Genomic DNA, 27,300 nt, shown 5'->3' on the forward strand with positions numbered 1-27,300 from the left:
CAGGCTTCCTGTCCCATTCCCACAGAGCTACCGGCTCGCTCCTCAGACGCTCCCCAGAAAATCATGCAGCTGGGGGCACTCTTTGGTCCTTGACGCCAGCACTGGTGGCAGCCATGGAACGGCACAGCTATGAGGTGAGGTTGTTGGGACGCTCCTCTGGCTCCTTGCTAAGCTAGCAATGCCGGGATGGAGCCTCCCCCTGATTAGGGTTTAATTAAGGAGCTGCTTGCTTTGCACGCGATGGGTAATTTCTGGAGGGAAGCTGGGTTTGTTCTCCTGCCCTCTCTGAAGGACAGTCCTCACAAAGTAGCACGCTCGTAACAGATGGAAGAATTCAGTGGGGTATGGTGGGAGCCAGGGCTTCTGGTTTCTGTTCCCTGACAGCGATCATCCCTGCTCCGTGCCTCAGTTTCCCCATTAGTAACAGGGGATAACAATAGACTAGACTAATAGCTACCTCAGACAGCACTTCAAGGCTCAAGGAGTGTTTGCCGGGCAAAGGCTGATGCTGTGCTAGTGGAGGATTCCGAGTTTGACTCAGTGTTACTGATTTTTTCATAGTGAAATGGACCAAGAGCTCATGGAAGTACAAGGCCCAGGGATCAGGCCTACTGTCAATTGAGCCTGATCTGCTGGTCAGTGGAGTAACACCGATGTGCTCTCCCAGTGCATGTGGTCCTGTGTGTGGTACAGAGAGGCAATGTGGCCCGGCTCGTGGCCAGGAACTCCCGAGACATGAGCTTGGCTGTGTCACCGCGAGTCACTTTCTGTGCCTCAGTTTCCCCATCTGTGACCGGGGACAATACGTCAGAGTGGTGCTCAGGCTGCGATGTGCTGTAGGGTTGTATTGCACAGACCTGGGGACTGCTGGGCCCAGGGCACGGGGAGAAGGTCGGCTGCCCTGAGGTTCATGTCTAATGATGAGTTCCACCATCTTAGCAGCTGGCCTCTTACAGTAGCCTCTTAGCGCCCTGTACCCAGTTCTGCTTGGAGAACAGGGACTCCTGTCTCCTGTGCCCTGCACGGAGCAGAAACAAGCAGCCTGTTTGGTTTGACAGCTGCAAGGACTTTGCTTGGTACCCAAGGAGTTCCTTACTGAGCCTATGCACCGCCTTCAGCCCGTGAGTCTTGACCAGAACACAGGCTCTGGACGCAGGGGACTTGTCCAGGCCGTTCAGATGAACCATTGAAAGCCAAGGTGTGACTGGCTCATTAGGACCCGAATGGGGATGAAAAAGTAATGGGCTCTGTGATCTGGCAGGGAAAGGTCGGTGTGAGCCAGTGGCAGGAAGGTTAGGCTAGGCGAATGCACCTCCTAACAGCCAGCTTAACGCATCTTTGGAACAGCCCACCCCTGCGCTGCAGCAGGGCTCCCAGCTTGGCTGATGTTAAATCACCAGAGTGTGTTTAGCTCTGACTCCAATAGAAATGAGCGCAGGGAGGTCCTGGGGGCTGTGATTGGCAGGGGCAGATGAGCACAGGAGTCCTTTCCGGCTCTATAATCAATGACATGATCCCCGGGTGCAAACTGTCCCTGGAGGACCTGTCCTCACTGAGGGCATGCACCGTCCTTCGTGCTGGTGCAGCAAGCGTACCCTTGTTAAGGAGGGACAGCCATACCTGGCGTTCTTCAGGGCTGATAGAGCTTCCCCCATCCAGCCCTGAGTGGATTTGGAAGGGGACAGGAAAGCAGCATGTTGCGAAGTCGAGCCAGTCATTTCGGCACCTGCGTGGCGAATACATTACAGTAGCCACCCTAGTTATGCAAGGGTTGCGCTCCTGTGCGCCCTCGCATAACTCAAGTTGGGAACCGGGCGGCAGCCTGGCTCCTGGCTCCCCTGGAATTGTGGGAGCTGGGAGACTGACCTAAGCACCAGTGCTGGTCAGTTTCCTGGCTCCTGCCAGCAGTGGGGAGCTGGGAACCAGTTTCCTGGCTCCTGCCACTCTGGGAGCCAGGAATAACTTCTCCCTGGCTTCCCCTAGCCGGGGGAGCTGGAGTTTGGACCGGGGAGCTGGAGTTTGGTCCAGGGAGCTGGTGGAGGAGATGCACTCCCACCAGCTCCTTGGCCCTGGGAACCCCAGGATTTCGACGTGCGCTTAACTCATGTTAAGACAAGTTAAGAGCAAGCTGAAATTGTGCACATTGGGGGTTTACTGTACCTAACTTCTGGGCCTCACTTTTGGCAACATTGGTCTTACCCTCTAGCTGAGTAAGCATGGACCTGGGAGTCAGGAGCTCACAGCACTGATCTCAGCTCTCCGCCTGACTCACTGCATGGCCTTGGGGAAGCCCCTTCCTTGCTCTGTGCCTCAGTTTTCCCCATGGGGTGCGCGTGGAATGATTCTCACTCCCTTTTTGGAGGGCTGCGGGGTCTGTGGCTGAGGAGCTTGGCGCACTGGCTTGCAGGAATGCATTTCTGACGTGCGCCAGCTGACCCAACCCAAAGGCGAGGGTTTGGCCTGGCAGAACATCCCTTGGCAGATCAGCATTATTTCTTTCTCTGTGCTGGCATCTTCTAAAGCCTCTGGCCTCTACCGTGCCTGGCCAGAGTGCAAAGGAAAGCAGTCACCGTTGACAGCTGGCCACGTTCCTGGCTCGGAATCCGAGTGCCTGCTAGATAGAGCCTGGCGCTGACCCTGGGTGCATGACAGCCTCCGAATTAAAATCTAGCAGAAGCAAACCTGCTTGGTTTTGCTTCGTCACATCACATGTTTTGGCGGATTATAAACAGTCTCTGCTCTCACCTCAACTTCCCCCTGTGACCGCGCACAAGATAGCACTTTGTTTATGCTCCCCAGAGGCGAAACTGTTGACCCCTTGAGCCCATGCTGGGGGTGCAGCTGAGGCAGAGTCTTTGTGCTGGCTTTGCAGGTGGAGGGGATTTTGCTCATTCTAGAGAGTGGGTGGTGTCATTCTCTGTGTACATACGTAGCTCCTAGAGCTGGCAGGGACCTCAGGAGGTCATTGAGTCCAGTCCCCTGCCCTCTCGGGACAGCCAAGCACCCCCCCCTTTTTTTTAAATCCGTTTGCCCAAGGCTGTAAATAGCCCCCTCTGGGGCTGAGCTCCCACACTAGGTTTACAAGGCCAATGTACTGGGAAGAGGAATGTTAATTGGTTATTGATTAGGCACTAGCACTCCAGAGCCAGGCCCCCCCTCCGTGAGCTGCATTTCAGCTCCAAAGGGCAAAGGAGTTCAGAAGCTAACGGTTTCTTGCAGGAGGATCTTAGGAACAGGGAGAGAAGAGCAGGTATCTAGGCAGCTCATTCGAAACCATACGAGCTGTTTGGTCTGCTACTGATCTCACAGCTAGTTCCTCTGTGGCTGCTACTGATACGATCCCTGTGGGTTTCTGTTTCTGTTTCTGTTTGTTTCACTCATCAAAAGGCCCTTGGCTGGGCTCCTTTCGTGTTTGCTTAAACGCCCACTCGGAAGCTACAGAAAGTTTCTCGCCAGCTCTTGCACCTGCCTTCCCGTTACTAATTCTGAACTCTGGGCTTTGGTCCCGGCCGTCCCTCCATGAACGTCGTGTCGGGGAGATGGTGGCGTCTCTCTCACTCGCAGCCTTTACGGCGAGGTGGGATTTCTTCTGAAAAGATGCACCGATGCTCAAGCAGAAGTTCGGGGCATGGAGCCGGACTCCCTGGGTTGTGCTGAGCAGCTGGTCAGCTTGAATTACCACAACAGTCCCTTCTTGCCTTAACGTCTCTGAATCTACGTTGCTGGCACAGGCTGGTTTTAATTCACAGATGGGCAAATGGTTAAGAAAGTGCTGTCTGTCCGCCTATCCCCCCATCAGCAAGGTCCTGCTGCATGAGGAGACCCACTGTCCAGGAACTGACTGGAAAACTATCAGGAAATTCACCAAAAAATTATCCTACCCACTCCACTTCCAAACCCACTGGGCCTGATCCACCATGGAGTGAATGGACCTAGGCTGATTGACACTCATGAGAACCTGGTCCCTTAGTTTTCTAGTTTCCCTCCTGGCTGGTTCTGCTTCCACACTTTGTGCGTGGCACACGCCTACTCATGGAGACCATGTCTGACATTTGCAGCAGCCCCTGCAATAGGCTTGGGCGTTGGCGGGAAGTCAGCCTGCAGCTATGACCGAAGCAATGTGTTTGGCTCAGACCAGGGCCACACTTGAGATCAGCCGTTTGGGCCTTGCTCCGCACCCCTGGCCAGCAGCCCTCTTGCGATGCTCTCTGGGTGACAGAAGCCAGCACAAGTCCTCTGTGCTCCTTAAAGCCCACATAAAACTGCCTTTGCCTGGCACACGGAGGCGATGCTCTTTGCTCTCTCTGCCTGTGCCGGTCTGGCCACCAGTCCTACCTCCAGTGACCCCAGGGGGACAATACGGGCACCCTCACCCGAGCGTTGGCCAGGGGCCTGCAATGAGATCCAGCCACGCCAAACATGGGTTCCACCTTCTGGGAGTGGATCTGAGATGGGAGAGCGCTTGTCTCTGTGACGTTGAAAATAGCTCAGCCCCTGGGCCCACCTGTAACCTCCCGAGTCGCAGGGGAAATGAGCGAGTGGCCTTTCTTCTCTGCCACGCCTTGAGTGTGACACCTCAAGGGGAAGGGGCAGGGAGTGACACCTGTGCTCCTCCGTGTGTATCTGGGGGAAAAGAGCAGGGCCACTCACTGCCTGACCTCCGACCCTACTCGGGTCGGGATCCTGACTGGCAGCTCGCTCGCTCCTTGGCCACTGGCTGGCTGGGCGCTGGGGCTGTGCTGAGGGGTAGGCAGGGAGCAGCTGGTCAGGACCCTGGCTGAGATCACTGTGCTGTGAGGCCAGAAGGAAGAGCCGGGGAAAAGGATGGGGCCTCTCCTCCCAAGTGTGCTGCTGCTTTGCTTGAGTGGGGGTTAGTCCCCAGCCTGACACCAATGGAAGCTCGTGCAGTGATGTGTGAGGCTTGACCACCCTTCTTACTGTGATCGTAGGGCCTGGAAGCCTGCGGAGTCCTTGAGCTGCTTTCACAGGGCATTGCACGGGGGCCCAGGCAGCCTGGGTATGCTGCTGGAGGGGGCAGTGTGCTCTGAGGGGGCTGAAAGCCAAGCATCCCGGATGGCTCTGCTGCCAGGTGTCGTGCGGGGGATGAGCTACTCACCCGAACAGGTGCAAAGCTGATCTCGCACGTTTGGGGGCTCAGATTGAGACACCCACATTTAAGGTGCTGAGCACCCACCGGGGGAATGGGTGCTCAGCACCCCTGGTGGGCCGGGGTTGCAGCTTCCAGCCGAGCACCCAAAACGAGCAGCTGCTTTGTAAAATACAGCTGCCAGTTCCCCTGTGCCTTGCCAGCCCTGCCAGCAATGCACTGGCTCTGAGCCGCTAGGACTGATCGTTCAATGGTCACGACGTGAGCCTTGCTCTCAAAACCCAGCCACAGTCTCTGAGTCAGTGGTCATTTGTGCAGTGAGTCCCATGGGCTGACCAGGCACTGGGGGAACCAGCAGCGACTCGTGTGGGTTGCTCCTGCTCAGAGCTAGGTAGGAGGAAGGGATGGGCAGCTGTCACTTCACCTTGCTTCATGTTGCATTGCTCAGTCAAACCCCCACCCAGGCACAGGGCCATCAGGACTCTCAAACATCATGTGATAAGACCGGATCCAAGGGAATGTGTCTCAAGGGCCTGGCAAAAAATTGGGAGTGCAGGACCTGATCCAAAACCCATTGAAGTCCCAGAGATGGGGAAAGGCTGTTCTTCAGATCAACAGGCCCTGAAGAGGGGAACTCTCAGGTGTTGTGCAGGATGGGACCAAGAAAGAGTTACTCTCTGGCCCCCCTCCCATTTTAAGTGTGTTCCAGGAGTGGCACAGGTAGGGGGGAGGGGGAGGCTTTTGGCCAAACCTTTTTCTAAATATGTGTCATATTCACTGAATTGTTTAAAAGAAACAAACACCACAAATTCCAAAAACGGTCCAACGGTTTTGATGTTTTGAGCTGAAAGGACTTCAGGTTTAGACATTTCCTTCCGGTGTAGCTAAACCTGAGAAAACATGAAGAAAAGTTTAAAATCCAAACGAGGCACTTGGGTTAACTCAAAATGAGATTTTTGCTCAATGTTATGGGGTTCACCAAAAATTTCATTTTCAGATCAGCCAGAAGCATTTGAAATTTTTTTTCTGAATTGCCAGAGAACTGAGAAATGACTCTTTCACCCCCTGCAGGCAGGCTTGGAGCCCTGTCCCAGCAGCCTTTTGTGATGTTGTCAGGCTCCATCAATGGGGAATAAGAGGAGATGGTCTGATTGAAGGAGGAGCAGGAATATTTGTGGTGACTCACCCCAGGAAGTTACATTTTACATTTTAACAGAGTACTTGAAGGTATTTACGAAGTCTGGAGTGAGATGTGGTAACCGTCCAATGTACCGATGAACGAATCTGACAGTCCAATAGCAAAGTGGGCAAAACAACGTACTAAATTCAGCTGGAGTCAGGGCAGTGTATTAACTCGATTATGGGAGCTTATGATTTCATCATGAGCCTCACAGTGACAGGTGGTGCTCTTCAAGCCCCAGCTCCCAAAATCACGTCACTACACCAGCATCACTGTTTCCATTTCAAACGGAAGTTTCTGGCTGTGGAGAAAAGTTTGAAAAAGTGGCCCCTGCACGTTGTAGCCCCATGATGAAAGGGTGCAGACACATTGGAGAGGGTTCAGTGGAGGGCAATGAAAATAATTAGGGGGCTGGGGCACATGATCTGTGAAGGAGAGGCTAAGGGAACTGAGCTTATTTAGTCTTCAGGAGAGAAGAGTGAGGGGTGATTGAATTACGTGAAGGAGATTCCTAAGAGGATGGAGCCAGGTGGCATACGACAGATCAAGGAGCAATGGTCTGAAGTTGCAGTGGGAGAGGTCTAGGTTGGACATTAGGAAAAAACTATTTCCCCAGAAGGGTGGTGAAGTGCAGGAATACCTTTCCTAGAGAGGTGATGGACTCTCCATCCCGAGAGGTTTTTAAGTCCCAACACAATAAAACCCTGGCTGGGATGATTGGTTGGGGTTGGATTTGATAAGCTCCTGAGGGGCCTTCCAGCCCTAGGATTCTATGGCTGTAGGAAGGCACGCAGAGATCTCAAGACAGGAAGTTAAGCTGCCCTTGTGATTTATGGAGCCCAACTCTTTATTTTCAAATGTTTGGGGTTGGCAGAGCAAGCGCTGGCTGGTCCAGGGACGTGCCCCTTGCTGGTGGCACGTGCCCTCCCTTTGCTGCACTGTACCCTGTGCAGAGGTGGGCTTAAGGAAAAATCTCCATGGCCAAGGATGGAGGCCCAAACCTAAAAGTCCTGGTTCGCCTCCATCACAGTGATGTGTCCAATGCCTCTTCAGAGGTGAGGGACTCAGGCTGGACAACGGCTGTCTGTCCTGACAATGGACTGGTTCTGCTTCCTATCACTGCCTGAGCGCTCTCCCTCACTCGGCTCCAGCCGGAGAAGTGGCTGCTTTGGGACAAGCCAGAGCTCTCCAGCTCTGTTGCTTTTCTCGTGAATCAAGGGGTTGAGAAATTCTGTGGGGCAAATCATAAATAAGGGCTGAAAATGAGTGCCCCCCTGCACAACCCCCACCCCTGAGAAAACTCCTGTTGCCCTTGAATTTTTTACATGGCCACAGAACTGTGACCTCCATGAATGGACTCTATGGTCCACAAACATCTGACTGGTTTCCCCTTTGCACATATTGCAGCCGAAGGGACTGACTCTGGTGTTTTCTGCACCGTTCCTGCACTCGCTCACTGCACAACTTAAAGTTTCTTTTTGCAAATTCTCTGTTGCATGTGACTTTTTGCCACTAAAATTAGCCAGGGATTTAACACCCAAGCGACATGAGCAGCAGAACAAAGGTTTGTGCTAAACTCAAAGCTCAGGCTCTCCCTCCAAGGAGAAAGGCAGGACCATGGCACTCATATCGCGGTGAACTCAAGGAGGAACTCAAGAGAGATGAGAAGGGGCAGATAAATATTGAATCTCATCTTCCCACTGATGGGTTGTGACATAATTGCACAGCAGCATTCCAGGGTTCAGGAAGTTCCAGGGCTTGAACAGCAATTCTGAAAAGTCACTAATTAACAACTGACGTTGCTGAATGGGTGATTAATGTGATTTACGTAACGAAAGAGAGTCAGTTCCCAAACCTGAATGCACAGACTGGGGCACTAATTCCTTGAATGGTGACCCTGTGACACTGTGGCTGGCTGGGTACCAAGGCCCCGAGCTGGGGGATGGGCTGGGAAAACATGGTGGGCAGTTTCCGAAGGGAGAAACACCAGAATGTGGTGACGGGATTACCGGTGTTTTCCATCTCTTCCAGAGGATGCTGGGAGGAGGCCCCTCTAGGGCTTTCTTTGCCTCCCTGGGCTGGCCTGTGGTACCCTGGAGGGTTCTGGCTCCCGATGCCAGCCAGCCTCGTGGGAAGGCCTGCTTTGGGGGTTTCCTGGCTGCACACACTGGCTCTTGCTTCACAAAGGAAGTCTGCTAGCTGTCCTTGGGCAGCCTTTGGTAGCCAGCACCAGGGACTGGTTGTGTGAATGACAGCATTCTCTTTCCTTCCAGGTCAGTCCAGCTCCAGGGAAGAGAGGTCCTGCTCCCATCCCCTATTCCTCATGAGCTGGTTGCCCCCTCGCTGCCCCGTCTGCACGTCCATGAGAGAGGGTCCGTGGGAGCCACTTCATAGTGTGTGCTGCAGAGGCCGGATCAGGTCTGCTGTAATACGTGGCTTGTGAGATACAAGTAAGAGGGGCGAGGCGCTTGGCAGCTACAGCTGCTTACACATCCTTGCTCCCCAGGGGGTTGGGAATGTGCCTGTAACCAGCGCTGGGACTGTGAGCCCCGTTGCTCATGGCTGAGCTCCCTCCACCCTGGGGAAGCTGATTGGAGGTGTCCCTGCCCCTCAGCCCCAGCTTTGGTGGAGTCTCACAGGGACCGTGGCAGGAGACAGTGTCTGGTCCCGCCTGCTGGCGAGAAGGAACCCATTAGCCCTGCAGCCTGTGTGGTGCTGGGACTGCGATGGAAGGCGGAGAGGGAAGGCCCAGTCGTGCACGTTCCCCTCCTGCACTTGGTTGTGCAAGGAACCTGTGTTGCACAGCCTGGCACTACCAACATGTGATGCTGCCAAGCCGCACGCCAGGGAATCCCAGCTAGTGGAAGCAGCTGAGCTCCTGTGCCCTGGCGTGGGCTGGGTATGCCCCAGCTGTTAGGAAAGGGGAGGCAAGGCAGCCCCTGGAGGGTCTGTGTGATGTCCCTGTGACCGATGCTGAAATTCCCCCCAGTGGGGAGCGTGACGGGAGGGGCCAGTCGGGCCTTTTGCTGGCAGGTCGCCAGTTTAAGTCTAGCGCCCACCTGCTGTGACAGAGTGCTGCCGGGGGGTGGCCCACGTGGCCCGTTTCTTGGCTCAGCAAGCGCTGTGGGGAGCCGCTGGGCGATCAGGCTCAGCACAGGGCCCAAGGAGGAATGTGCTGGGAGGAGGAACCTCCCTCTGCCGTCGCAAGAGCCTGGTGCATTGGGAGGGGCGGCCTTGGGATGTTTGCATCGCCTGCCCCCAGGCTGCGCTCCGGAACCAGTGGGATGCAGCCGGCTCGGGATGCCTGGGCTGTCGCGGGAACGGTGCTTGTGAGGGATGCCTGCTCCCGCCTGCCAGAAACGGCGCATGCCTGCAGGTGAAGGAGCCGAGGCAACGCCGCTGCCGTGTTGGAATGGGGACGGGCTCGGCTGGGAACGGGCGCTGCTGACCAGTTCTCTCCTCCCGACCCCCAGTGTCGATGGCGGCAACGTGCAAGAGCTCGTCGTGCATGAGCCAGAAGAGGCTGGCGTTGATCCTCAGCATCTCCTTCTTGATTGTCGTGGTTGTTGCTCTCATCCTGCTCTGTGAGTCCTCTCCCCCATGGTGGCCACCCTCGCCGGCAGCCTGTGCTGGGGTGCAGGCCGAGGCCCCCTGTGCCCCAGGGGACAGGCGGCACTCGTGGGTCTAGCCCTAGAAAAGCTGAGGGCGGGAGCTGGACAGAGGGAAGCAGCCTGCAAAAGGAAATGGAGAAAGCCCCTGCTGAGGTCAGCTGGGGACCCCCTCGTGCTCTCTCCTGCGCTGCTCTGATCGCGGTCACTGGAGGGGACAGCCCGCTGGCCTAACCTTCACGCTGGCTGACAGCAGAACTCCCTGGGCTGTGGCTGGCAGGTAGCAGGCCCGGCCCAGAGGCTCTCCAGGGGCTCATGCACATGAATGTGCCACTGTCAAACTCACCAGGCCTGGGCTCTTCCCCTAAGCGGAGGAGATGGGCCAAGGTCGGCCCCTGCCCGGTCAGGTCCCAGAACTGCCCCTGTGCACAGTGCAGAGGCTGCTGGGGAGGCTGCCGTCGGCAGCGTTTTTCTGTGGGAAGAGAGTTTCTGGGCTGAGTCGCAGCGTCTAGGGAGCTTCTGGTGGGACATGCATTTGCTTGCAGTTGTGAACAGGTTTCAGTGCTAATCTCTGTGCTTATTTAACGTAGCGACAGTGAGAGCTCATCACACCCTGGGGGTGTGCACTGTGTTCTCCCATACACGGGCCATGCGCGCGTCTCCTGGGGGCACTGGAGCTGTTAGCTTAGCAGCCCCTCTCCTGAGCCGTGTGCTACCCGGCAAGCCTCCCACTGCTTGCAAGGAGACACATGCAAGTTCGGCTGCTATGGTCTGGGCTTCCATCATCCGGCAGCATCCCTGCTCGGGCGTCCCTGGGTGCTCCCAGTCTGGGGCACTCAGGAATTCCTCCTCCGCCTGCCTCCGCCTTCCACAAAGAGCTGGTCGCCGCGCCCAGGCTCAGGGAGGGAGCTGAAGGGGCAGAGCTGGGGGATGCCCTGGGAAGAGGAAGGGTGGCTGCAGAGCCTCACGCCCTGTGGCCAGCAGCGGCAGAGGGAGCTGGAGGTGGGTACAGCCCTGGGGCTGGTGGCGGAGGGCAGCACAGACCTGAGTTTGCATAGCCACCCATGCTCCCAGAAAGGCCAAGGCTTTTTCGATTTGATCTCCTGCAGAGGGGGCATGAGCCAGGATTGTCAGGCTTGGGTCCCAAGCTCCCCTGAGACTGAGGATGGCTTAGAGCTGCTGGGGCTCTGGTCGGTACACAGGGTAGAGCCATATGGCCTGTGTTTTGTGTCTCGGTTTAACGCCATTGGCTGGCGAGGGGGGAACGGACAAGCAGTGGATCACTGAGGGGTTCAGCTGGTCTCCCCTCCTCCTAGCTCAGCGGTCGGCAACCAAAAGAGCAAGAAGGGCCATTTCTTCCAATTTGGTAAAAAGCTCAATAATTCAAGAGCCGCAGTGCCGGGGAATGCAAGAGAGTCCTTAATAAACAGTGTCAAACCAGACACCCTGTAAGCCCTATTTTAAGACCAGCACATGTACAATGACTTGCGACGCGATACATGTTTACTGCAGGCCGGTCACAAACTTCTTACAAATTCTATTTCCTTCCCCTTGACGTCTGTGTTTGTACCACTGTCGGGACTTTCACTCCCGAATCTTCTCTCTCTCTGGAGGACACTAAGGGGGGTTGGCCGACGTTTTGAGATCACATCTCGCCTGCTGGTTAGATGCAAGTTGTTTATTTGGGGGCTTTTAGACGTTCACTGTTTTATCAAAAATAACCAGGAAGGTTTTTTCTTTTTCTTTTTTCTTGCAATTATAGTGTCGGGAGCCACAAAGAAGTCCTTAAATTGCTGCATGCAGCTCTGCAAGTTGCAGACCCCTTTCGTAGCTCCTCACGTTCCCTGGTAGGGTTTGGTAGTTGCTCCTGTGAGCTCCAGCCAGGAAGGAGAGACGCTAGCACAGGCTGGCAATGCAGCAACAGTGCTGAGGGTTTGATGCCTGGAGAGATGCACAGGCTGGGAGATTCCTCCGTCCTTCGATTTCTTGAGCTTCCCCGACCTCTGCTGGACACCTGGGAGCAAAAACTTCACAGGGGAATTAAAACATTGGCCTCCCTCTCCCCGGCCCTTTCTGTTTAGATGTGACAGGCCCCCTGAGTCAGCAGAGGCAGATGGTAGATGTTTGGATAAGCTCTGCCTACCACTTTCCATTTCCTGCAAATATTTTCAAGTGTGGTCACAGCTATCAACACACATCCTATCCGCTCCTCCTGGGAATGAGCTTGTGTGTCAGACACACACCCGGCAGGGCAGGGGGAGTCTACCCTGGCAACTGAATAATTAAACTTTTGTTGGCCGCAGGTGGTTAACCTCCTTACCCGGCCGCGAGCCCAAGTGGAGACGCCACTCTGCTGACAGGAGCTCACTCTTGTGTCAGCCACACCCAGCTGCTCCGCTGCAACCCCAGCATGCGGCTGGGATCTGCTACCAACCCAGCGTCCTGGCTGCCAGCCCTGCACACCAGGGCTTTGCTCCCGGCCACAGCTGGGGGTGGCCGGGGATAAGGGGGTGTGCTGAAATCCAGCCCCCACTTAAAAGTGCTCCCATGCCGCTGGAATTATTTTATCTGCAAAACTGCTGACAAACAGCATGGACACGTGCCGACTTTTAGCAACAGGGCAAAATCGGCAGGGAGAGGGAAGTGATTTTCCAGGCTTCCCAGACAGCGAAGAGGTGGTTTTTGACACAATTGCTTTGTTACATCTAGCTGCTAGTTTTCCCTTGTTCAGTTCCATTTTGAGCCCCTGCTGCAAGTGGCCTTAGAGCATTTTTACTGGGGGATGCATTTGTAGTACCCAGAGGCACTGCGACCGTAGCTGGGGTGAGTGAAGTCTCTGCTCCTGGTCAGCTAGCCTTCGGCTCACGTGGCGGCGTGCAGGACTTTAGACCCTATGCTTGCAGGTTCTATCCCTGGGGTTGGCAGCTGGGTTCTGTTGGCTTAATGTGCTGTTCTGCAGATGCAAATTAAAACTGGATGAACTGAGAATGGGTTTTGAATGGAACTGGCAATCCCTGGCTGCAGCAGCTTTGCATTGCCCGAGCTAGACTGATCTAAACCAGCCTCTGGAGCTGACCTTGAGATGCCCAAGGCCTCTGAACGTACCCAGGCAGCTCTGGCCCCTAGCAGCCCAGGGTCTGAGCTGAGAACCGTGGCCCGTCAGGCTAAGACGGTGTGCCCAGTACCAGGGCTGGGCTCTTTTCCATAGTGACCCCTTCCAGGTGTTCAAGTGGATTCACAACCCTCTGCGCTCTGGTTCAGGGGTGCCTGAACGTGCAAAGGGGAGTCAGTCTGCTTTCCCTACCCACCGCTGAGCGTGAAGCTGGCACAGGCGGTATCTGGGCCCCGCACCGTCTTGGCGAGTGTGGGTCTGTGACCCAGGGACTGAACCTGGCTGCACTGCTGGGGCAGGTTCGGGAGGGTCCAGAACGAGCTTTCTCTGTACGGGGTTTTCCAGAGAGCCCCCTTGGGGGCGGGGGCATGGTGAGGGTGGGATGTAGCACAGGGCTAGGGAAGGAGACTTGAGCTGACGGCTGCTTGGTTTGAGTGTAGGGGCTGAACAACCTGCTCTTTCCTGCTTGCATGAGGGCAGGTTCACCCTAGCCACATGCCTTGGGAGGGGGGTTGTGCTTGGGGAGCATCCGCTCCACATCCTGACCAGGACTTGGGAGCACCCACATCAGTGACTGCTCCAAGGAATCCAGCCCAGGTTTTGCTAGAGCCTGCTGCCAGCTGAGTCCGGGGCTGGGAGGTCAGTTCCTGCAGAGAATGCCCTGGCGGCCAGTGCCAGTGTGGGCGTGAGCCCCTGGCCATGCACTGCACCGGCGTGGGAGTGAGCCCCTGGCTGCTCCCTGCACTGGCGTGGGAGTGAGCCCCTGGCCGCGCCCTTCACCGGTGTGGGAGTGGGGCCCTGGCCGCGCCCTGCACCGGTGTGGGAGTGAGCCCCTGGCTGCGCCCTGCACCGGCGTGGGAATGAGCCCCTGGCCGCGCCCTTCACCGGTGTGGGAGTGGGGCCCTGGCCGCGCCCTGCACCGGTGTGGGAGTGAGCCCCTGGCTGCGCCCTGCACCGGCATGGGAATGAGCCCCTGTCCACGCCTTGCACCGGCGCGGGAATGAGCCCCTGGCCGCGCCCTGCACCGGCGTGGGAGTGAGCCCCTGGCCGCGCTGTGCACCGGCGTGGGAGTGAGCCCCTGGCCATACACTGTACCAGTGTGGGAGTGAGCCCCTGGCCGCACCCTGCACCGGCGTGGGAGTGAGCCCCTGGCCGCGCTGTGCACCGGCATAGGAGTGAGCCCCTGGCCGCGCCCTTAATTGGCATGGGAGTGAGCCCTGGCCGTGTGCTGCACCAGCGTGGGAGTGAGTCCCTGGCCACTCCCTGCACCGGCGTGGGAGTGAGCCCCTGGTCATGCTCTGCAGGGAGCCTGGGGTGGGGGTTGAATTGGCTGGCAGGAAATGTCCCAGCGAAAGTGTCTCCCTCGGCCTGTCTCCAGTTCAACCTGGTGTTCCCTTGCAGTCCTGTTCTGGCGGTCAGACACCAGCTTTCTGTACAAGGAGCCTGCGGAGATCTGCCGAAGAGGAGCTGTGCGCTGTGACGGGGTGGTGGACTGCTCCCAGAAGAGTGATGAGCTAAACTGCGGTAACCCCACCGGGGCACAGCGCGCGGGCCAGGCTCCCCTCAGGCTGCTGCTCCAACCCCTGCCCCAGGCCTTGTGCGCTGGGCTCCACAGCCCCCAGCCATGGCCGGGTTCCTGGGGCAGGAGTTTGCACTGATGGCACAAGGGCATGGGGCTCAGGTTGTGCCGGGGCCCTCAAGGTGCAGGGTGACCACAGCTCCCCTCGTGGGCAGGACTCCCCCTTTCGCAAGCCCTGTCTCGCCAGCCCACCTCTTTCGCCTTGGTCCTGTTTGCTCTGCATGGGACAGATGGCCACTGGTGTCAGAGAAGTGGGGTCCAGAGGGACATGCGAGGGGTGAGGCCGGCCCCAGCCCTTGGAAAATGTGGGTCCCAAGCCTGCTCGCCCACACCTACCTGCCTCTTCTGCATGCCTGGGGCACCGGGGAGCGGCTTGGCCCAGCTCCAAGCGAGTAGAGGGCTCAGGCCAGCAGGGGTAGGGGCAGGCTCGGCCCAGTGTGCCCTTTTCCCGTTGGGAGCTAGGGTCTCCTTCCTGGCTTGGGGCAGGAGGGGTGGGGCCCGGGCATGAGAGGGTGCAGCAGCCAGGCCAGGGAACAGCCACAGATCTGCAGCATCTGCAACTATTGGTCTGAGTGGAGTTCGCTGGTGCTCCCAGTTCCCAGGGGGATTCACCCCCAGCCCACCCCTTGGTGCTGTCGCCAGCCCCACTGGGAGGCCCAGGCTGGAGGGGACACGGCGCCCGGGCTGGGTGTGTCTGCACTGCCTTCCCATGAGCAGGGTAGCGTGTGGGAAGTTCATCCTGCCTTGGGCTGCTCCTGCCCCCTAGCAAAACAGGCTCTTAGCCCCGGGTGTCCCAGCTGCTGGCAGGGGCAGAGCTGACTGCCCGAGGAAGGTGCTCCACTGCCATTTACAGCATACGCCCTGCCTGTGCATGGCACAGGGGCTGGGTTCTCCTCGCCCTTCCAGGCCTGGAATCTCTCCTACCCATGGGGCTGCTCCTGATTTACCCCCGGCTGGGAGCCCGAGGGGGAGTCCGGCTGGCCATTTGCCAGCTCTCGTGTGTGATCATGAGACAACGTGCCAAGTTCAGTCCCAGAGCCAGTGGGTTTGGCTCTAAGCTGGTCCCAGTGCCCTGCTAGGAGAGCTCACTGGAGCCTGAGCACTGCCTGGTGTGCCGGCTGACTCTCTTCCCTCCTGCCTGCAGTGCGCTTTGAGTGGAATCAGTCTGTGCTCCACGTCTACTCCAGCACCGAGAAGCAGTGGCTGCCCGTCTGCAGCAACGCCTGGAACGACTCCTTCTCCAGGAAGACCTGCGAGCAGCTGGGATTTCAGGGGTAATTCCCTGGGGGTCAGGGAGCGATGGGGACAGGAACCAGGGACCCGCCCCCACGTGGCAAGCCCTGCTCCCGGCACCCCACGGCCCAGGGAGATTCCCAAAGGCACATGCTTAGCCCCAGGCAGTGTCACTGGCCCCCTCCCGGTCCTTCATCCTTCGGAGAGGCTCTCCCACAAGGGCCTGCGCCCCCAGGTACTCTCTTCTCCCCAGGGATCGCGCCGTGGTTGCGAGCCGGGGGCGGATGCTCTGGTCACTGGGCCATGCAGGCTGAGGGTTGCAGGGCTTCCTCCTGCTCCTTTCCACCCCTGGGTCGCCCCTGGGTGGCAGCAGAGAGTCGGGAATGGAACTGATCCGTGTGTGGCTGTATTGGTAAGGGAGTCAGGGGCTTGTCTACAGTGGGAATCCCATGCAGCTGCACTGTCCCAGGGCAAACTACCACCTCCCCCCAGCACGGATGTGCCGCCCCCTTGCAAACTGCCCTGGCACGGATGGACAGAGGCCCTAGAAGCAGTGACTCCCACTGGTGCAAGTCGCCCAGGCTGTTTACCCCAGCAGTGGTGTAAATAGCCTCTCTGGACTTGTGTAGTGCAGTGGTGCTGGGCTCATCTGATGTGGGTGCCCCACAGTTCCATGCAAGTGCTGGGGCATGTCACAGTGGTGCCCCACAGTTCTGTGCGAGTGCCGGGGCACAGGGCACGTCACAGTGGTGCCCCGCAGTTCCGTGCGAGTGCCGGGGCACTGGGCACAGCACGGTGGTGCCCCACAGTTCCGTGCGAGTGCCGGGGCACTGGGCACAGCACGGTGGTGCCCCACAGTTCCGTGCGAGTGCCGGGGCACTGGGCACAGCACGGTGGTGCCCCGCAGTTCCGTGTGAGTGCCGGGGCACTGAGCACATCACGGTGGTGCCCCGCAGTTCCGTGCGAGTGCCAGGGCACTGGGCACATCACGGTGGTGCCCCGCAGTTCCGTGCGAGTGCCGGGGCACTGAGCACATCAGAGTGGTGCCCCGCAGTTCCGTGTGAGTGCCGGGGCACTGGGCACAGCACGGTGGTGCCCCGCAGTTCTGTGCGAGTGCCGGGGCACAGGGCACAGCACGGTGGTGCCCTGCAGTTCCGTGTGAGTGCCGGGGCACAGGGCACATCACGGTGGTGCCCCGCAGTTCCGTGCGAGTGCCAGGGCACAGGACACATCACAGTGGTGCCCCGCAGTTCCGTGTGAGTGCCGGGGCACTGGGCACAGCACGGTGGTGCCCTGCAGTTCCGTGCGAGTGCCGGGGCACAGGGCACATCACGGTGGTGCCCCGCAGTTCCGTGTGAGTGCCAGGGCACAGGGCACATCACAGTGGTGCCCCGCAGTTCTGTGCAAGTGCCAGGGCACAGGGCACATCACAGTGGTGCCCTGCAGTTACGTGCGAGTGCCGGGGCACAGGGCACATCACGGTGGTGCCCCGCAGTTCCGTGCGAGTGCCGGGGCACAGGGCACATCACAGTGGTGCCCCGCAGTTCTGTGCGAGTGCCAGGGCACAGGGCACATCACAGTGGTGCCCCGCAGTTCCGTGCGAGTGCCGGGGCACAGGGCACATCACGGTGGTGCCCTGCAGTTCCGTGCGAGTGGCAGCAGCAGGGGGGGAGGTGCCCAGCTCTGGGATTTTAGCCCCTCTATTGCGTGCCTGGTTTTCCTGCTGCTGAGCGAGCGCGAAGGAAACCTGGCCACGTGAGATGTCTGTTCTGTGTCCTTGCAGCGCCTATAGCACAGAGTACGTGCCAGCCCCCTTCTTCAGCAAGAGCCTCACCGTCACCAAGGACCAGCCCACGATCCAGCAGAGCCTCAGTAGGTAAGGCCATAGGGGGTGGGTGGGGGCGCTGCATCGCTCCCCCCCATTTGCGATGGTCTCCATTATGTAGCGGGGTTACTGTTTGGCCCAATGGCTCTCAACGCCCCTTGTACAAACTGCTCCAGCCCTCCCGGGTCAGGCCGAAGATCAGCCCTCTCTGCCCTGCCTCTTCCCGCTTCCCTTGTGCCCCCAGCCCCGCTCTGCCTGGGTCACTGGCTGCAGGAGCCCTTCCACTCTGCACTAGCTCAGGGGAAAGGCTGGGGTTTGCTGGGGACACCGTCACGAGGAGCCGGCTGAGTGCAGAGCGCTCAGCAAAGCCATTCCGGGCCTACGGGAGAGGGCAGGACGTGATGGGGCCACTGCTATTGACAACAGCTCCTGTGCTAATTGGGGTAGAATCCCACTCCTGTGGTCTCAGAAGCGGGCAGGAGCTGGGCAGGGCCCCGGAGATGATTCGTGGCCTGGCACAACCGGGCTGTTTGCTGTACAGAGGAGAAGACAGTGCCATTCCGGCCCATTCTGGCCAGTCCTGCTCGGAGAGGGGCTCAGCTGTCCTGGCAATTCCAGCAAAGCAGGGGAGGCCTGCGCTCTCCAGGGGGTCGATCCCCTAACGGGCTGGGCGTGTGGCTGGTTGGGGATGTGTGGCCGCTCTCTCCTCAGCTGGGCTCCTACGGGACCCCTGCAGCGCAATCAGCCCTTGCTCTAGTTCCGCAGCGCCAGCCCAGGCAAAGCTTCATGCGCCCCCAGGAAAGTCCAGGCAGGCCTCAGCCCGCTGCAGAGTGGCCCACGCTTTGCCAACAGCCCATGTGTGCCTGGCGCCAAAGGCAGGCGAAGCCCCTCGGAACAGCAACCACCAGGCTCACTTTGCACAAGCGGAAATGCAAAGTGGCGGCAGCCAGCCCGCGTCTGTCTGCCCTGGGGCAGTGCTGCCGCTGTGAGGCGGAGAGGAACCCTGCAGGGCTTTTCCGCAGTGAAGGGGAGATGGAGAAGGCTCCCAGTCCCCTTCTCTGAACAACCTGAGAGCATCCCTGTGGTGCGTGTGCTGGCCGAACGCAGCAGGAGCGGGAGGGACCATCCCCTGGAACTCCCCCTTTGTTGTCCAGCGTTACCCATGTTTCACTGCTTCTTCTTGCTTTTGTTCTCTCCTGCAGTTCCAGGTGTCCCACAAGAAAATACGTCTCTCTCCGGTGCACAGGTAAGAGGGAGCTTTTACCGTTGTCAGTAAAGCGTAGACGTGGTGCCAGGAGAGCAGAGCCTGGAGTGGTCTTGAAACCACCAAAAGAACTAGCAACAGAACGGTTTGAAAATACTTTGCTGGGGTTTGGAAATGATGCCCGCGCCTGGCGTCCCTGCCGCTGCTTGGGAAAGTGAGAGAGATTTCACCCAAACAGCTCAACATCTGATTGTTTCCACTGAAAATTCTAACTAAAAAATTGAAGCTCGCAACGTTTTGACCAGCTCCATTATGTCAACTAAGTTTCTTTCTTTCCTTTTCTCCCACCCCTCCAGCTCAGTAGAGTACATACTGCTTAACATAATCGCTACCATACTTCGGGGTGGGTATATGTAACAGCCCAAGCAATTCGAAGTTGTAGGGGGTCAGAGAATCACAGATTCATAGAACACCAGAACTGGAAGGGACCTCAGGAGGTCATCAAACCCAGGCCCCTGCATTGGCAGCAAGATCAAACACTGCCTAAATCACTGGTTCCCAAAATTTTTGCGAATGTTAACCCTGCAATCACCTCCCTAAACTGTTCGCAGGCCCCATCAAAGCCAATTCTAGCCACTACGGACACTTTAGTCAATGAAAAAGAAACCACCACGTCGATCCTGGACAGCCAATCATAACATGATTGGCAGATAGTTAATTTAAAGATAATAATTGATTGTAACTTTGCAATTTATTTAAAACTTATTTACAATGATCCTTTTTTTTTCATGGACTCCCTGCAGTGCCCTTACAGACCTCAGGTTGGGAGCCACTGCTCTAGGTAATCCTCATTGGCTAGTTACCCAACCTGCTCATAAATCTCTCTCCAGTGATGGAGATTCCACAACCCCCATAGGTGGCTTATTCCCGTGCTCAACCGCCCTGACGGTCAGGAATTTTTTCCTAATCTCCGACCTAAACCTCCCTTGCTGCAGTTTAAGAGGTCAAGGAGAACAATTTTTCTCCCTCCTCCTCGTAAGAGCCTTTTACTTATTTGAAAGCTGCTTTCCTGTCCCCTCTCAGTCTTCTCTTTCCCAAACTAAACAAACACAGTTCTTTTAATCTTCCCTCCTACATTATATTTTCTAGCCCTTTAGTCATTTGAGTTGCTCTTCTCTGGGAGGGCGTCTGGTTCTCCAGCTGGATTTTAAAACGTATTCGAACTGATTTTAGACTCTCCTCCCCAGCACACAACCGGGATTGTACAGTTGTCTTGGGGCGTCCGTCTTGGGTTATTATTGGGTTCTCCTTTGCCGTTCCACTGAGGCAGAAAGCTAGGGGCAGGACCCAGGAACTGGTGGGCATCTGCTCTGCTCGGCTGTGTTAAATGCTCTGGCCTTGTTTGCTGAGTGTTCTCTGTGCGCGCGTTTGGCCAGGAAGCGTTACTTCGTGTGTCTTACCGACAACACTCCCGCCAAAGCATCCCAGCACGACGTTTGCTTTTTTGCAGCTGTGGCACTGTTGATGGACATGTAGCTTACGGTCCCCTCTGCCCCAGCTCCCCTTCCGCTGTGCCTTCCTCAGCAGCTGTTTCCCATTGTGCGTGTGCCCGAGGCAGTGGGCCCGGCTGCCTTTGTTTGCCCAGGCTTTGCTCCTGACTGAGCTGATGGACCTTTCTGAAACCCCCCAGTTTCCATGGGGCGGGGGAATCAGCAGCCTTAGCTTGTCTCTCTCCCGCCAGGCTGTGGGCAGAGGAGCTCTGGCCGGATCATTGGGGGGAGTGAAGCGCCGGTGAGTAAGTGGCCCTGGCAAGTCAGTCTGCAGTATGGGATGAGTCACATCTGCGGGGGAACCGTCATCGACGCCCAGTGGGTGCTGACCGCGGCCCACTGCTTCTTCATGTGAGTGGTGCTCCTGCCGCCGGGCTGCGTAGGCGGCTGGCTTGGCTGGGGTCTGCCAGGGGAAGGGCCAGGTGAGGCAGACGGGGGGTGATGGGTCACCCTCTGCCTCTCTCTGTCCCACTGGCTGACTCCGTCAGAGCTCCAGCAGCGAGCAGGCCGGGGCCGGTGGCTGGAGCTCGATGTCTGCTGCCACGCTGCACGTCTGGCTGAGAGCCGTGCCAGAGATAGCAGAGCAGGAGCTCTCAGCTGGAGGCTCACACCTAAGTCCCACTTGGACTGGGCTGAGCGACCAGCCCTCAGTCGGCCCGGCAGGGAGGCTGCAGGAGTGGGGCTTGAACAGATGGGCAGAGGAGTCCTGGACTAAGTGCTGGAGGGAGGCTGGGAAAGCCCAGCTCAGAGCAAACAGGGCTGCCAGCAGCGAGCCCAGGGCCGCCAGAAGCTGCTGTTGGCACCTCTGCAGTCTCACCCGCTGTCCCCAGAGAAGGAGTGTGCAGTAAGGGCGCTATGCAGAACCCCGCGGGGATGGGGTTAGAGCAGGGGCCCTCCAATGCCATTGCACCACGACCCCCATCTGGCAGCACAAATGTGATTCATCTGACTCAGTCTGAGCACACCCGGGGAAGGGAGGGTGTAACCTGAGCCCACCTCCAGGGCTGACACCTGGGGGCTTTCACTTTGGCCTGGGGTGCACCAAATCTAACATCAGCCCTGACGACCCCATTAAAGCAGTGTCAAGAGCAATGTCCCCGCTAACTCTTCCCATCCAAGTGCGGCTTTTTCCCCCTCCACGAGCGGAATAATGTTTTACATGCACTGAGACGCGCACCACCACTAGAATTGCAGAGCCTGGCTCTGGGCACTCTGCCACTCAGCTTGGCAGCATCGGAATCCCTCCTGGGCAGCCGGGCAGGCGCACAGCTTACCGGGAATGCTGGTTGTGTCCTGCACCACAGCGTGACAGCCAGAGGCTCCAGGCTGGGTGTGAGCACAGCCCCGCTGCTCGCCTGCTTTGGATTTGGCCATTGCTGTTCAGGGTGGTCACCGCGCTGCCTCCTCCTTTCTGCGTGTGTCGATCCTTAGGAAAAGCGTGAGGATCCTCGACCACTGGAGAGTGCACGCTGGGACCGCCAACCTGCTGCATCCGGTCCAGGGCATCCCGGCCTCCCGCATCATCATCAACTCCAACTATGACAACAGCCACGATGACTACGACATCGCGCTGGTCAAACTCGCCGTGCCCCTAGCCCTCACCGGTGAGGCTAGTTCCGAGCCCTGGCTGGTGGGGGGCTGCAGGGACTTGGCAGCCAGGGCCTCTGGTCCTGGGTGCGTGGAAGGACTGAGAGGAGGCTGGCAGGCATGTCTGGGAACTGGAATGGGAGGAGAGGAAATGCACGGGCAGAAGGGAGGCTGGGAAGACGACACCCCGTGGGCTCTCCCAGGGGTTCCAGACCACAGCCGTGATTGTTCAAACAGCTCTGGTCCTCCTGCCTCACCCGGTGTAACCACAAGCGGGAGAGTCTGTGTCCAGAACTCCAGGGTCTGAGCTGTGGATGGGGCCCGAGGCAGAGCAGACTCCAGCCCCTTCTCCCTGAGCAGCCCCAGGCCAGGCAGGGGCTAAGGCGTCCTGGGGCAAGTCGCACGAGGAGCAGGAGCAGAGGCGGAGGCAGATGCTGTGGGGAAAGAGGTGCGAGTTTTCCCCAGGCTCTGTTCTGGCTGTAGCCAGCAGCAGCCCCGGCTGTGCTACCACAGGGAGTCAGGGGGACTTCAGGCAGCACAGGGACCGTTGTGCAGCCGGCCGCAGGCACTGTCGCAGCACAGGCAGGCGGCTGAGCGGGTCAGCCCAAGCCGGGAGAGGTGTGTTGAGCATCGCCCTGCCTGGGCACCGTGGGCAGGCGGGATGAACAGCCCTGCACTGCTGAGCTGCGCGGAGAGCATCTCCCGACCGACGGCTGTAAAACAGGGCTTGGGGGCTTGGCAGCCTCGTGCGTGGAGCTCAGGTTTGGGGCTGGCTCAGGGGAGGCTGGGCAGATGGCTGGGGAATGGGACCCCAAACCCCCCTGCAAGCGCCACACAGCCATTACGACAGCCAAGACTCCCTCTCCCACTGGGTCATCCGAAAACGGCTCCACCCGGTGCTGAGGGGCCTGCGGCCATGCAGGACTCCTGGAGCATGCAGGCCATGGGCCTGCTGTCTCCCAGCCCCCTCACTTGGCGACTGGCTCTGGCTGCCTCGGGCTGGCCCCATTGCTCCCCTTTGGCTAGGTGAGGCGCAGGGCAGTGCCTGGCCAGAAAAGGACCTGGGAGAGAACGGGTGAATCGGAGTGGCCCGAGCCAAAGCCAGAGCCAGGAAAGGGGCGGCAGGAGCTGCCAGGCTGGAAGCTGCATTCGGGGGGGCAGGAGACCCACATGGGGGGTTACCAGCTGCCCCCGCAGGAGGGCTGCTGGCAGAGGAAGGGTGGAGGAGCTGCTGCTGTCGCTGCGACGGGTGCTTTCAGTGAGAGGCCGGGGGAAGTGGCTGCATGCCGGCTGTCCCGGATGAGGGACGCAGGAGGGCTGGCGGAGTCGGCAGGGGCAGAAGACGCTGGCTCGTGCCGTGTTGTGCCCGTGGCAGAGAGATGAGCTGATTTGAGGGGCTACGTGCCCATACATGGTGGTTTCGGACGCACCTTTTGAACTGTTGATGCTATGTTTTGTAATCAACCAGCCTGAGGCAGGAGGGGCTGGCAGAGCCTGGGTTACCTGAAGGGGAAACTGAGGCAGGAGCCCCCAGCCTGCTGCAGGGAGTTGCCCGTTGACTGACGGTTAGTGGGAAAAGACCCAGCTTCAGGTCCTTCAGCGGACAACCCTCCCAGCGGCGGCTGCTGGGACATCAGTGCCTGTGTGTGAGCCTCACTTCCCTCGTGCGTTGGTGTTTCCTCTCCTCAGGGCAGGTCCGCCCCGCTTGTCTCCCCATGGCCGGCCAGCAGTTCCGGATAGGGAGGACGTGCTTCATCACCGGCTTTGGCAAAACCAGCGAGAAGGACGGTGAGAGCAGCTCCGAGTCGGACGCCCTTTGAGGAGGGGCCGCGCCCTGCCATGGCCTGGGTTCAGCCTGGTGGCACCGGGGGGAGCACGAAAAGGAAGCTCCGTGTTGTGCTGTGGAGGACGGGGGGCTGGGGCCCGTAACTCTGAGTGCCGCCGTTGTGAGAGGGCCTGATTCTGAGAGGCGCTGAGACATTGCTCCAGTGGGAGTCTAGTGGGGCTCAGCACCCCCTCGCCTCAGGGCCCAGGGGTCCCAGGCCGAGTGCCCCGACAAGGAGCGAGCCCGGAAGTAGTGGGCAGTTAGCTGAGGTGCCGTTGGGCTGCGCAGCCCCGACGAAGCCGTCTGTGAGAGGACAGCCCGTGGTGTGAGTCGGGGGCCGCGTGTGTGGCTTGAGAGAACAGACACCAGGGATCCCCTGCTGTGGGCTCTGGCCTTGTGGGACCTTGGCTGCTGGCTGGGATCAGAGAACCATAGAACACTAGAACTGGAAGGGACCTCCAGGGGCCACTGAGTCCAGCCCCCTGCCCCAATGGCAGGACCAAGTACTGTCTAGACCATCCCTGATAGACACGTATCTAACCTGTTCTTAAATATCTCCAGCGATGGAGATTCCACAACCTCCCTTGGCAATTTATTCCACCGTTTGACCACCCTGACAGTTAGGAACTTTTTCCTGATGTCCAACCTGAACCTCCCCTGCTGCAGTTTAAGCCCGTTGCCTCTTGTTCTATCCTCAGAGGCCAAGAAGAACAAGTTTTCTCCCTCCTCTTTATGACTCCCTTTTAGATACCTGAAAACCGCTATCATGTCTCCCCTCAATCTTCTCTTTTCCAAACTAAACAAGCCCAGTTCTTCCAACCTTTCTTCATAGGTCACATTCTCTAGACCCTGGATCATTCTTGTCGCTCTTTTCTGGACCCTCTCTAATTTCTCCACATTTTTCTTGAACTGTGGAGCCCAGAACTGGACACAATACTCCAGCTGAGGCCTAACCAGTGCAGAGTAGAGCGGGAGAATGGGCTGGGCCCTGCAGCATGCACTGTCATGGTGTCAGCAGGTGGCCAGGGCTAGAGCCCAGGGCGCTGCTTCACCTGTCTCCTCTCTGTTGCCGTTCCAGAGAGCAACTCCCTGATGCTGCGGGAGGCGGAAGTGAGCCTGATTGACCACAAGGTCTGCAACAGCAGCGGCGTGTACGAGGGCGAGCTCACCTCTCGCATGCTGTGCGCTGGGTACTTGAAAGGAGGGAGGGACTCGTGCCAGGTTAGTCCGGACGGGCCTGCAGCCCTGGTTGGGGCGGGGGGGACAGGGAGAGGGGTTGGCACCACCTCGAGCCAAGCCGAGCGTGCATGGAGACCTGCCTCCGAGTTCTGACTGGCCCTCCCCGCACTAGGGCGACAGTGGTGGCCCCCTGGTCTGCGAGGAAAACAGCCGGTGGTACTTGGCTGGAGTGACCAGCTGGGGGACCGGCTGTGGCCAGAAGAACAAGCCTGGGGTTTACACTCAAGTCACAGAGCTCCTCAGCTGGATTCAAAGGAAGATGGAGGTGAGTGGCCACCAGACTGGGCTTGAGTGGGAAGGAGCCGGCCTCTGCTCAAGCGAGGGCCGGTCACTGTGGGCCACAGCAGAGGCACCAGGTGGCTTCCAAGCTCAAGGACCTCAGTGGCTCGACACGGTGCTGCAAATATCCCGGCCTCGCTCGCTCTCAACTGGTGTCCTGGCGCTGAGGGAAGTGAGCAGAAGTGCCGACGCTAGAGCCTCTTGTTAGGCTTCTGGGGAGTGACGGGTGAAAGTTTCACCCCCTGCAAGGACGAACGGGCCAAATTCTGCTCCTGGTCCCACTGGCGTAAGCCCAGAGGGATGGCGTGGAGCTCAGGGGCGTTGCAGCTTCCCTGCAGGCAGGGTTTACCTCCTCGTCTGTATGCCACTGCAGACAGGCGGTTAGGTGGGAACAGGGGGTCCAAGCTGCAATAACTCTGCAGAGCTGCAGGCTCCTTGCTGGCCCAGGCTGCCTCTGGCTTTGTTGGTGCTTCTAAAATTAAAACGCAGCTGCGGAAACCCTTTGCTGCGGCAGCGTGTTCACAGCACCACTGCGCGGAGAGAGCTCGGAGCGCTCGGAGCAGAACGCTGCTCCCGGGGGTAGCCTGTTTACACCGCTGCTTTGCTGCGCTCGGTGAGGCAGGGCAGTGTTCCGTCACGCCCCTGAGCCCGAAAGTCGCAGCGCGGTCGGGGCAGTGCGGGGATAGCCTCTGCGAAGGCAGCGTGTGGAGCAGCAGCCCGTCCCGGTGTGTGGGCCTCTCCCAGCACCCCCCCTGCATGCTTTTGGGGTCACAGATCCCCGGTGCCTCCCAGATAGCTGGGGATTGACTCAGGGCCTTTGACCAAAGCATCCCTCCCTCGGCACCACTCTGCCCCTGTGCTGCTGCCTGCACAGAGGGTGGTAGGCGGCCGTGGCGCACCATAACTGCAACCCAAGGGAGCTGGGTCGTGTGGCACAGGCAATTCCCGGAGCAGGTCGCTGCCCCAGAGCCCTGCGTGCCATGGGAAGCTTTGGTGGTTCCTGTCTAACCTGTGCTCTCCTGCCTTTTCTCTTCCAGAGTGAGAGAAACTAAGGGCGAGGCGGGAGCCAAGCGAGGCTGAGGCTTCTCCCGCTGACTGATGCTGGGCACCTGGGGCCCTGCGTCGTTCTGCTGTCGGGGCGGGATGCTGACAGAGCACACTTGGGCATGGACAGTCCCAAGGATTTGTCATCCTGGCTTGCCCAGCTGCCCTGAAAGCACAATGCCTCCAGAGCTTGGAAGTCAATGAAAGTGGCCAGTAACCCCAAGGAGGAGAGCAAGGTGAATAGCCAGGGAAATGGCCCAACTGTGAGACATTGCAGCCGGCCAAATGTCTTCCCGGGGAAAGCAGGAGAAGCCCCATTACCTGAGCTCCTCAAAACTGGACTTGACAAAGCACTTGAGAAAAGCCCGTCGGGCACGGTCCTGCAGGGGCAGGGTCGGGGGTGGCTGGATTCAGTGACTCAGTGGGTACCTTCTGTCTTTAAATTATACAATTCCTGTCTTGTAAGTGGAAGCCTGGGGCCTGCTGCCTCTCAGTGTCTTGTGTCAGGACCGGGGGGGTGGGCAGGTGGTGCTGCAGAACGTGGCGCTGGAGGGGCAAGGCGGAAAGGCGCAGGTTTCAGCCCCTTTGCGTTCTATTCCCTGCATTGTGGAGCCACCCCCTGGGGACTTGGTGCTGTACTAAGCCCTGGCCAGAGCAGACGCAGACTTGAGGAGCTCTCCATATCAATGGACACAGACTGTGAGAAAGGAAGGATGTTTCTCCCCACCGAGGGCTGATGACATGCCCAAGGTCACCCTGGGAGGCTGTGGCAGAGCCAGGTCAGCCTGAAGCCCTAGCCCCCAGGGCTGCCCTTCACCTCTGCTGCTTTCAGCGAGACGTTGTTCTCTTCGGGGCTCAGCATCCCTGCACGGCTGCCTCTGAAGCCAATGACCTGCATTGTCATAACCTCTCGGTTCTCAGCGATGGG

The 27,300-nt window shown here is 58.5% G+C and overlaps 1 protein-coding gene across 4 annotated transcripts; it reads left to right on the top strand.

Annotated features, from left to right (window-relative positions):
• On the top strand, positions 1–26,961 carry TMPRSS13 (transmembrane serine protease 13). Of its 4 annotated transcripts, none has more exons than XM_074976822.1 (13): positions 1–134; positions 8,561–8,737; positions 9,761–9,871; positions 14,409–14,531; positions 15,731–15,860; positions 17,603–17,695; positions 18,847–18,890; positions 20,590–20,749; positions 21,830–22,002; positions 23,675–23,773; positions 24,889–25,031; positions 25,170–25,314; positions 26,366–26,961. In XM_074976822.1, coding segments are annotated over exons 2-13 (1,227 nt in total). In that variant the 5' UTR covers positions 1–134; positions 8,561–8,736; the 3' UTR covers positions 26,371–26,961. The 4 variants fall into 4 exon arrangements, with proteins under 4 accessions (XP_074832923.1, XP_074832922.1, XP_074832920.1 ...); XM_074976821.1 differs by having other exon boundaries at positions 8,561–8,705; positions 25,162–25,314; positions 26,366–26,958; XM_074976819.1 differs by having other exon boundaries at positions 25,162–25,314; positions 26,366–26,957.
• The last annotated feature ends 339 nt before the right edge of the window (positions 26,962–27,300 follow it).

This window comes from Carettochelys insculpta, chromosome 25 (assembly GCF_033958435.1).
Source record: "Carettochelys insculpta isolate YL-2023 chromosome 25, ASM3395843v1, whole genome shotgun sequence".
Taxonomy (NCBI): Eukaryota; Metazoa; Chordata; order Testudines; family Carettochelyidae; genus Carettochelys; species Carettochelys insculpta.